General features: G+C 36.3%; 2 protein-coding genes across 2 annotated transcripts in view; both read left to right on the top strand.

Moving 5' to 3' along the window:
• The window catches only part of LOC101360768 (sodium/hydrogen exchanger 9B2-like), a 162,013-nt gene that overhangs the window by 38,908 nt on the left and 110,945 nt on the right, over positions 1-12,160 (top strand). The gene's annotated exons all lie outside the window — the stretch shown is intronic.
• Positions 36-9,833, top strand: LOC111821224 (sodium/hydrogen exchanger 9B2-like). The gene is made up of 3 exons (XM_023734746.1): positions 36-1,205; positions 6,632-6,740; positions 9,183-9,833. Exons 1-3 carry the CDS (start codon positions 1,167-1,169, stop codon positions 9,341-9,343), a joined length of 309 nt encoding a protein of 102 aa, XP_023590514.1. The 5' UTR covers positions 36-1,166; the 3' UTR covers positions 9,344-9,833.

Genomic DNA, 12,160 nt, shown 5'->3' with positions numbered 1-12,160 from the left:
TCTTGGACTGGGAAGTGCAAACAGAGAATATTTCTGTCATCACTGAAAGTTTTCTGGGCAGCGCTGACCTAGTGCAATCCGGATCACCCCTGAGGAGGGCACTGTGAAAATGACCATTTTACTGATGAAGAAATTGAGAGGATAAGTGACTTGAACAAGATCACATAGCTAGAAAGCAGTGGAGCTGGGACTGAACTCAGGGCATCCAGCTCCAGAGCCTGCATTTCTCCAAATCAGATCAAGCACTTTTAAAAACCTGCATCTTAAAGTGATCAAGATGTTTAAAAGGCTGAACAGAGGAAAGTAAAAAGAGAAAGGTACACAATCGACAGATCAAAAAAAAAAAAAAAGCTGCTGTCAGTCTACAGCCTCCTGAAACTTCTTACTAGTCAAGGATTTAGAAAGAAAAACCAAGCGAGCAAAATTAAAGAGGAAACAGAGAGCCTGAAAATAGAGATACGATATCTTCAACCTCCATAGAACCTCTAAGATGTAAATGTTTTTATACCAGTTTCATGGACGAGGAAACAAAGCTTGGAGAGGCGAAGTAATGCAGCCACTACATGCACGCCAATGACGTAAAAGAGCTAGGATTAACCCAGGTCTGTCTGCATGCGAAGCCCATGTACTTTTTTCTACTGTTCTATTCAACCCTGTGAAATTATGCACTGATAACTATTGTTGTTAGCTGATGTCAAGTCTGTCCCCAACTCATGGAGACCCCATGCATAACAGGACAAATCACTGCCCGTGTTTTCATAGCCTGATTTTTGGAAGTAGATCACCAGGCCTCTCTTCCTAGTCCATCTTGATCTGGAAGATGCGTTGAAATCTGTTGGGCATCATAGCAATACGAGGAAGATAATTGGTGTTCCTACATTTGAGTATACACTCACTCTGCCTTTGTTAAAGAAAAGAAGGTAAATGTTAAGTCACGCATTATGTGAGCAGAGGCAGGCATTTTTATTTTCCTATAAATTCGTATTGTAGAAAAATCAATAATTACAAGTCAGTTATTAGAAATAGTTTTGCTAATTAACTTTTTTCTCCTAAAGCGCGTTCTTGATTGGAAGAGAATAGTCCTTGTTTTGGTGTTCTCTGTGCTCACTGTTTTCAGCAGTGCGTATTTTGATTTCCGGGGATCAAGAGGACTGTTCACGTTCGTCATGGCCTCCCTTGCAGGCATAGGATGGACAAGGAACAAGGTGAATTTCATTTTAAGTTCTGTTCACAGCTACTTTCTGATCAGATTACTTTTTCTTTCCAGACACTTTTTTAACATCAAATAACATTTTTATCATAAAAGCTATTTATATGCATATACAGATGTACAATGCCACACACACATGAATATCCTTTTTTTCCTTACGTATCAATTTATGATTTGATGTCTTTACTTAATATATATCATGGTTATATTTTCATGATGCTTTCCTTTTTTTTTGTCATGGCTGCAGAGTATTGCATTTTATGGCTATGTCGTTGTATGACGTTCCGTTGATTCTGACTTATAAATAGTCTGTAGGACCCATAGGGTTTCCAAGGCTATAATCTTTACGGGGAAGGAGCCCTGGTGGCGCTAGGCTGCTAACTGAAAGGTTAGTTGTTCTAACCCACAAGCCGCTGTGCAGGAGAAAGACCTGGCAATCTGCTTCCGTAGAGATTACAGCCTTGGAAACCCTATGGGGCAGTTCTATTCTGTGCTATAGACTAGCTGTGAGTGAGAGTGGACTCTACGGCAACAGCTTTGGTTTTTGGTTTGAATCTTTAAGCGACCAGATTGCTAGGACTTTTCTCCTGAGGAGCAAGGAGTGGCTGGTGGCTGCTGACCTTTTGGTTAACAGCCAAGCGCTTAACCATTGCACCACCTGTGCTCGTTACTTAACCAGTCTCCTACTAACAGGTTGTTTCTAGTTTTCTGCTAAGACAAACAGTACCTCTATTAAATACCCTTACATATACCGTATTTCATAAGCTGTAGGACACTATCATTTCTAAGAAGCACCGTTACTTTATGTGCCACCAAGAAGGAAAAACAATATGCTGCCAGTTAAACTGTAACCCGCCATCCTAATTTCAGGAATGTTACAAGATGTGTATCTCAGAATTCACAAACTGTAGCTTATCTTTCAGTTTATCTGTAGGATAAATTTCTGGAAGTAGAATTACTCTATCAAAGAGTATGCACATTTAAATTTTTGATGGTGTCAATTTGTCCTTTCAAAAGGCTGCACTATTTTGCATTCCCACCAACAGTGTGGGAGAGGATCTCCTGACTATTTTCAGTCTTCAAATCTTTGTTAATCTGATAGGTTAAAAATGTGTATTATCATTAATCTGATTTGCATTTCTTTATGAGTGAAGCTAATCATCTTTTCATATTTAACAGCCAGTTTGTTCAAAAGCCTTTGCCCATTTTCAAGAGTTATTTGGGTTTTCCTTATTGATTTTCAAGATCACTAAGATTATTAATTTTCTTAATCTCTGTTATGGAAATTAGCTCGTTGTCATTTATTTATTTTAATTTCCAGATATATTTTTATAGAATTGACCTTGGCAGAATCATGTTATTTTGCTTAATGAAGAGTTTACAAATGTAGGTGACTTAAATTAAGGGCAGATAATGTGATTTTGGAATAATCTTATAAAACTTGAAGACAAATGTTCAAAATAATTAAATTTAAGATAATGCCTTATAGAAGAATATGTGAAGATCATAAATCTTGAGATCAGGTATAAAATCATATTCAGTTAAATGAATGTCTGCGGGGATCTACTGGAGACAAAATTTCATTGTGGGTAAATAGCATTCAGGTAGAAGGCTTTCACTGTATAAGGGTGTGATTACAAAATTACAACAGGTATGATGTTGAATTATCTCATTTTAGAGGGAGGGATTAGTAGGGGCTGCCTGAAGCATTGTATTGAGAGGGTACTGAGGCCACAGGAAAGTGGGCTTAGATGGAATGGACTTCAGGAGAGAGGGGAGAGCCCCTTGTAGCCCTGCTGTAGGCATTATGAGCACCTAAGCATCCTGCCTTGCCAGGAAGCTAAACTATAAGGCTTATATCATGTATGTCTCTCTCTCCTCTCTTTTTTTTAAGCAGCACCTGTATTAATAAATTCTACTGATTACACTGGTGGCATAGTAGTTAAGAACTACGGCTGCTAACCAAAAGGTCAGCAGTTCAAATCCACCAGGCGCTTCTTGGAAATTCTATGGGGCAGTTCTACTCTGTCCTATAGGGTCACTATGAGTCGGAATTGACTTGATGGCAGTGGGTTTGGTTTTTCGGGTTTAACATCCAACAAATGGAACGGAAAAAGTAAAAAACTTCCCAGTATAAATTGGGTACTCATCCTCATCACATTTGTAGTTATCAAAACATTTGTCTTTACATGGATTCACTTTATCTGTGGGCTGAGGCAAGGTTAATAGCTTACCTCTGCTAGTCTCAGCTCAAGACCAAGGGGTATGCTGCCTCTTTGGTGCTGTACTTGGCTTCTCTCTGAGGATTCATTGTCTGTCTTCCATCTCAGCCTTGGCTGCTGACTAAGAGACCCTGCTCTTAGAAGCATCCTGACCTACTCCTTTGCCCCAAGACAAAGATTATAGTTCCCACTTAGCAAAGGGATGCTACTGCATTTGCATTGTGACCCCATGGCAACTGGTTTTTTTTTTTTTCTTAATAAGTCAGAAAGCCTTCAGTAACATGTCCAGGGTAACAAAATTAGAAAGTGGAAGCATTGGGATTTAAACTCAGGTTTATCTGACCCCAAAACAACTTGTACTACCCTATAATACAACAGTAGCATTGTTGTACAGGGCACATTTTTATATTTTGACATCTAATCCCTCAATCCACAGAGAAAATCACTATTAAAATATGTTTCATATATACCTCTGGTGATAAAGTGTATGTATATATACACACACACACATATATAGTTAGGTAGATATACACACACACGTACAAATGTACTCTAATTTTTTTAACCATTCCTATATACCTATATATTTAGGTTATTTCCAGTCTCTTCTATTATAAATTATGCTGAAATCCAATATCTGATTATTTCCTGTTAGGGAACATTCCTAACAGTATAATTTTGGTGCCAAATAATATGAACATTTTGAGGTTTTTGACACATATTACCAAACTACTTTCTAGAGCTGTATCAATTTACTTTTCTGCCAGCAATATATGAAGTAAATATCTCATCACAAACTCATCAGCTTGGAATAATGCTTATCAAACTTTGACATGCATCAGAATCACCTGGAAGGCTTGTTAAACTAGATTTCTGGGCCCCGTCCCCAATGATCTGATTTGGTAGGTCTAAGGTGGGGCCTGAGAATCTGCATTTCTAACACATTTCAGGTGATGCTGATACTACTCCTCTGGCGACCACACTTTGTGAGCCACTGGTTTAAAATATTATTGCTTTTAATCTTCAGCCGTATTGATAGGTGAGAAATGGCATCCTGTTTTCCTTTATGCTTCTTTAACAGTGAGATTGAATACTTGTTCATATTTTTTGCCATTTGAACTTTTCTTTGATAGGTCTTGTCCGTTATCTTTTGATTTAACATATTGACTACTGATTTGTGAGATACGCACACACAATATTAGCCCTTGGGCCTGTTTATTCATTATTAATAGACGAATACCTTATATTTTCATGTGGTCAGCTCTGTCAGTCTCTTACTATAAGTGTTCCTCTATTTTCTTTATAAAGATCTCTTTCCCAGTGAAAGTGATCCCTTCCCCAGCAAAATCTGACATATGTTATCTCACATATTCTTCACAGTGACCTTGAAAGGTAGACATTGTCGCATTTTACAAACAAAGACATCAAGACTTAGAGATAGTAAATAGTTTGCCTAAGGTCACAAAGCTAGCAAGTGGAGAGTCAGAATGAGAACCCACCATTTGAGTACATCAAATTGGTTCCCTAAAGAAAGAAAACTAGTCTTTATTGAATCAATTATGTGGCAGTCACTCTCAGTATCTTTTAAATTGATCAAGAAACCAAAGTGTTTGGTAAATACCGATGCTAGATTATTTCATTATATGGAATGAGATTTGAGTTGTTCACAGAATTATGGAATTTTAAAGCAGTAAAGAATTTAGCAATCAGTCTAATCCCTAAAAGTTTTAGATGACACAACTAAGGGCTAGAGGAATTAAACTTGACTGGCACTTTTAAAAAGAGATACTTTGACCTATCAAAATGTGATAACATACTATGTTGGTAGGGTGTAGAAAAATAAGCACACTTGTACGCAGCTGATAAAAGGCAATTTGGCTGTGCCTATCAGAATGGCACATGCATATATGCTCTTTGACTCAGCGATTCTAAAGGATTTATGCTATACATATATTTGTACACATATGAAGTACAAATCATCTATTTGTTGCAGTATTTTTTGTACCAACAAAAGTTGAAAACTTTAACGCTGATGACAGAGTTTCTAATAAATAATTTATGCAGAATCTCTAATTGGAATATGACAGAACTGTAAAAATGAATGAGGAAACCCTTTAAGTAACCAGAGAGAACGACTGTGGAGATTTTTTAAAAACTAAACTCAATGAATACTGTACAAAGTATGCTACTATTTTGTAGACAAGTGAGCAAACAGATGTATTTTATGCTCTAATAACCAGAGTTGCCTATGGGGTGGGAACATCTGATTGCCTGTGGGGACACAGAGGGACTTTCCACTGGCTATTCTTTTATACTTGATTGTGATGACTGTATTACCTATACAGCTAGATAGATAGGAAGTCAGATGGGTAGTTAGATACACTGACAAACTGAGAATTATTCAAAGGATGGTGAAAGATCTCCTAAGTTAGTAAATTAAAAGTAATAAAACTTTTTAAATGTTTAGTCAAGGAAACAGGAGTCTTAGGGTAAATATGATAGCGGCATTCACAAACTGATGGACTGTCAGGTGGCAATCGATGGTCCTGTGTTTTTTTCTGTGTGCAAGATCTAGTGCCTTAGTCTAGGTAATGGCTTCCCAACAGTTGGAGCCCTTCAGTAGTGGAGGAGCTGTCTCAGGACATAATGTGTGCACAGTGTGGTCCCATGGTGAGCACATGCGAGTCTAGGGTTCTCGACTCTGTTAGTGATGACCCAGAACTAGAACCTGGTATTCTGAGCCCCATACCTGGGCTCTTCCTGCTTCATTATGTGATTTCAGAATAATAGCTGGCATCTTACTTGTACTAATTCAGAGCATTCATACAAAAAAAAATTTTGAATACAATAAAAATAAACACATGGTCTGTTTGATCAGTATTTAAATTCATATGGTAAATTATCTGACAATATATTCAGAAGTATTCACCCTAATATTATAAGAATCTTTAGAATAAACATCCATTTGCAAACTCACACTTAGTATGCAAAAGCACATCATATAAAATCTTAACTGTGTAAGAAGTGTCCCAGGTGATTTTTTTGTTCTGTTGTAGCTAAACTATTTATAGATAACATAAAAATAAAAATAAAGCCTACCTTAGATCAAATTGACTCAAATTTCAAATTAGTAAAATTTTGTTACTTATAACTTCACAGAGTAAAAATTGTGTGTGTGTGTTATTTGTTTTTCTTTTAGGCAGAGGTTGAAAAAATAATTGGATTTTCCTGGTTCGTGTTTAAGCCCCTTCTTTTTGTACTGTTCGGAGCAGAGGTATCTGTTGCATCTCTCAGACGAGAAACTGTTGGTAAGAATTTCAAAGTACACTTTTGAACTAAAATCTTCTCTTTCTATATTCATTTAAAATCTCTTTAGCAGGCACGTGTCCAGTGGTTTCCATTATCACAGTTATATAAAAAGTTAATTACATGTGTAGTCATGGTCTAAGTCCATTAGACTGGTTGGTTAGAAGAGAAAGCTGGTAAATCCAAGGCAGTGAATTCCACACCTTTAACATTGTTGTTCCTCGTAAAGATGACACTACTGACCACTATCAAGAGATTACAGGCTTTAAATTTTTTCTTCCAATGATAAGAATGTTATTGTTCATTTAAACTGTTCTAAGGGCCAGAAGTTTAAACCAGCTAGTCACTTCTATAATATGTGCCCATGGAATAGAAATGTTTGTCGATTCATCCATTCTTTTATTCATCCATACATTCAAGTCATCATATTAATGCTCTCTTGATTCATAGCATAACACTTGAATATTAATTTGAACAAATACTTATGATTTCATCCTTTACTCCCATCACAATATTCGTCCATCCATACTAGGGACCCCATCCTCTGCCACCTCCTTCTGAATCTCAGAGAACAATCCTTCCCTTTTGCTCATACATCTTCAAACACCCTTATCTCAGTTTCTTCATCTTCAGAATTTAAACAGACTCTAATCATTTCTGTCTTAACAAATATATATCCTTTCTCCATTTGCCTTCCCCCAATTTATCCTTCTTCCATTTCACCCACGCCCCCCCTCCACCCAACCTACCACACAAGTTTCTCTTCTTCTTTCAGACTTTTTAAAAGCGGTAACTACATTCCCCGTTTCCACTTCAACTCCCATTCACTTTCTCAATACACTTCAGTGCAGCTTCTGCCTCATCACAGAACCGACCTTGCTCACCAAGGTTATATTGCTAAATCCAATGAACGCTTTCCAGTCTTTATTTTAGTTGACCGCTCAGCAGCATTTGATGCTATTGACCTCTTTAAAATTCTTTTGGGTTGAATTCTGAAACATCATATTTTCCAGCGCCCTTTATATTCAACTTTACACTATACATGGTTTAAACATTGCTCTTCATTAAAGATCTTGCCAAAGCACCTACTTTTCTCACTCTATATCACTTCTCAGAACTTCCAATGGCTTAATTTATAAACTATGTAATTCCAAAATATTTATCTCTAAATTAAACTCAGTATATCTAAAACTCACTCATCATCCTGTCCCCAAACCTGCTCCTCCTTCAGTGTTCCCATCTGGGAATGTGCCATCTCTTTTGTATCTTGTAATTCAGGCAACATATGCTTTTGAATACCTACCAACCTGAAAGAAATACACTTCAACAAAGAGCCACAAAATCTGCCCATAAAGAAACCCTATTACACGTTCACAGCAGATCATCCAGCAATGTCTCTCTGGAGTTTTCCCAGCCCTTTGAACTTGGAAAAGTTATTTATACTCTTTGAACTTCTTTCTTTTTTTTTTTCAACCGTAAAATGAGAATAATAGTAGCGCCTAAGCCACAGGTTGTGTGGGTTAAGTAAAACTGTGCATGTAAAGTTTAGCACAGTAACCGGCACAGAATAAACTCTCAACAAATGTTACTTTAAAAAAAAATCTCCTTATTACTTATTAGTCACCTTAGCTGTACCTTTATCAGGTTCAGTAGCCTGTAGCTGCACTTGTCAAAATCCCTTGTTTTACAAATCAGGATGAAATTTTCTTCATCAGTAAAGGGTTCTAAACAACTGAATTAAGTAGCTGTATATCATCCAGGGCTAACATGCTGTTACTATACACCAATATGGCGAAACAGTTGTGTACTGCCAGTGCCCATTCTCGTTGGTCATTGCACAGCCAGCTCCATTCTGATTGGCTGATAAATATTTTGAATAGCAATTCTGGTCTTTTACTTTATGAAGCTTTGTAAACCACATTGATGAAAATGTTAATTTTTCTCTCTTCTATGCTTTCATATGGGTTTGTTTATACTTACCACATGGTATGTGAATTCATTGTTTATATTTTTGTCTTCCTCTGACTTTGATGCTCATGAAGGCAGAGTCTGTACATTATACATGTTTGTGTACCCAGTGACCAGTTCAAAGCCTGTCATGCATAATTATCACTTAATAAATTCTTGTTAAATAAACATATGGAAGAAAGTGTGTTTCATGCTATAAAGCATAAGAGATATAACATTCTTACCTCCTTTGTAGAAATTCAAATATGTTTAATTAATTTCTAGTTTTAATCTAGGGAAAACATCTTATTTTAAACAAGTAATCTGATTGGTCATTAATATTGATTTTTTGATAAGTTACGCCTAACTATTTTTATATTTTTCATTTTGTAATGTTCTTTCATTATTTCTGTTGGTAGTGTTTTGAATCAGTAACCGTGACATGCAGTTTCTCCCCCAGTGTTCCATTATTTACAACAACTGAGTTTTTCTTACAGGCCTTTGTGTTGCCACCCTGGGTGTTGCAGTATTGATACGAATTTTGACTACGTTTCTGATGGTGTGTTCTGCTGGTTTTAACATAAAGGAAAAGATATTTATTTCTTCTGCATGGCTTCCTAAGGCCACAGTGCAGGTAATGATAGATAGGATGGCTTAGTGTTTTAACTTCTATTTCTATATGATACCTTGAAATATTGAATGAGAGAGCTTATTTAGGTTTGTTGAAAATAATTGATTGAAGTTTGATTTATGAAAATAGTTTATATTAATCTACTCTTCAAAAGTTTTATCTTTAGTATATTGATTCCTTACTTATTTTTTTTTTTTACATCACTAGGGTACAACTAAAAATATAATAAATCCCTACTCTACTAGAAAACAGTAGTAGCAGAAGAGAAGGGTTTGAATTTTTACCAGTCATAGCTCTCTATATAATCCAGAGAGATAGTTCTTACCTCTTTTCATTTCAGTATCCCAAGAAGAGAGTGAAACAGAAATAGCATGGCCCATTTTAGTGGTTGAAGATACTTCAATGTCAATATAATTAATGTTCAATGATGCTTGGCTAGATTTTATGTATAATGGAGAAAAGAAGATTTATTGAAAACACTCAGAAAATGCTTTATTGATTTTCTAGATTATTAGTTGATTTCAAATTATGTCAACAAGTTTAACCTCCTGCCAAGTGTTGCATCCACTCGACTTGACATTTCTGTACTCTAATGAGCAAGTGATGATGAAAGCACTTAGAGATAGGTGCTTGAAATTGTTGATCATGCATTTGTTAGAATACTTACAGTCGCTAACTAAATTAGAACTGTATAGACTATGATTTTCTGCAGTTGTTTAAGTATACAAATTTCTATGTTTATGGAATTAAAAATTAGTTGTTGTTAATTTGCTCAGGGCGGTTAAGAGCTTGGCTGCTAACCAAAAGGTCAGCGGTTCGAATCTACCAGACACTCCTTGGAAACCCTATGGGGCACTTCTACTCTCTTCTACAGAGTCACTATGAGTTGGAATTGGCTCAACGGCAACAAGTTTTTTTGTTTTGTTTTGGAGAATGTGTATGCTCTGTAATTATATACTAGATTTTGTGTGGCTGTAGGCATGGGCTTTATTCCAGAGAAGTTTCTCCTTTTTCCATCAGATTTTCAAAGATGTCTGAGACATAATGGTTAAGAGTACTGTGAGATTAAGGTAGTACAGTAAAGGGAATAGTTTTTCCCTCAGTGTTTCTAGCTTTCACATGACTTCCGGTAACTTTAGCAGGTAAATATCAAAACAACGATTCTAGTAGCTTTGGTATGAACAATTTGTTATAAAATGTTAAAATTTGAAAAATAGCACTTTGCTACCATGAAAGCATATTGTAAAATAAGGAAAAATATCCAGGATATATTGGATAATGTTCTGTTTTGTGCTAAAAAAGTTTTTTTCTTTTTTTGCCACTGCACAAGAAACAAGACTTTCTTATATATATTTTTCTATATCAGTGTTTCTTAAACTTTTTAGTCTGTGGCCTACTATAAGAAATATATTTTACATCAGAACCCAGCTGTCTTAGTTATCTAGTGCTACTACAACAGAAATACCACAAGTGGGTTGCTTTAACGAACAGAAATTTATTTTCTCACTCTTTAGGAAACTAGAAGTCTGTACTCAGGGTGCTGGCTCCAGGGGAAGGCTTTCTCTTTCTATTGGCTCTGAGGGAAGGTCCTCACGTCTTTTCTACTTCTGTTATTTGGTTCCTTGAAGATCTCGTGTGGCGTGACATCTGTCTTCCCCAGACTGCGCTTGCTTCGTCTGCTCTTTTATATCTCAGAAGAGATTGACTTAAGACACATTTTACACTATTACTGTCTCATTAACGTAACAAAGAATATCCATTCGTAAATGGGCTTATAACCTCTCTAGGGGTTAGCACTTACAATACATATTTTTGGGTGACAGAATTCAATCCAAAACACGGGCCAATACACAAATCCCAAAACATACACATACACATACACGTATACCCACAGAGAGAACTGAAAATATATTTTGCAGTGTGTACAGTTCTTGCCAAGAATCCATGAAGTGTTGAATTAGTTAGGGTACAGGGTAAGCTGCAATAACAAACAGCCCCAAATACAGGGACTAAATGAGATTTTTATCTCTCTCTCACCAGTAGTTCAGCATAGGCGTTTCAGAGCTGAGAGGGTGAATGCCACCCTCAGCATGTGCCTTCCATCCATGGGTCCAAGGTAGCAATTCCGACTCTCACAATTTCCCATCCAGTGGAAAGGGGGAAGAGATGAGGGACATGCTTGTCTATTCCTTTTCAGGGTACAATCTACAAGTTGCACTTATCATTTCTGCTCACCTCTCAGTGGCAGAATTTACATACATAGTCACATCTACTTGCAAATGTGACTGGAAAAAAAAGTTACTACTTGGCCAGCTCTATGACCAGCTAATACTCAGGAGGTCTATTATAGAAAAGGAACATTCAGATATTTGTGAGCAGCTACTAATCTCTGCCATTGTATCTGATGCTCTCGATATTTTCTTATCTGTTTGATTGTCTTAGAGGCTGTGTTGTGCTCTGTGGGATAAAGAGATAATCATATCAATTGATAAATTTTTCCCATGTGAATTGATAATACTGCACTTTGCCTCTAAAAGAAAATGAGAATTTTCATAATACTTAGATAAATTCTAAATAAACATTTCACCAACTCCTTAGGCAAAATTTACTAAATACCTAATAAGATTAAGTTCAAGTTCCTGAAGGTACCTACCACTTTCATGTTTCATGATGTTTAACAATTAGTTTAGCCTCTAAAGCAGTACATAACTCTTACATTTTTAGCCCAAATCTAAACCTTTACCATCTTCCAATAAGTATCACTCCATTTTTTCCTCTTATTTTTTCTTAATTCCAAATTTCTAAAGATAAAAGAATGAGGCAACCAGTAACATTCATCTTTAC

This window comes from Trichechus manatus, unplaced genomic scaffold (genome assembly GCF_000243295.1).
Source record: "Trichechus manatus latirostris isolate Lorelei unplaced genomic scaffold, TriManLat1.0 scaffold00071, whole genome shotgun sequence".
Taxonomy (NCBI): Eukaryota; Metazoa; Chordata; class Mammalia; order Sirenia; family Trichechidae; genus Trichechus; species Trichechus manatus.
This window is presented reverse-complemented; position numbering and strand designations above follow the sequence as displayed.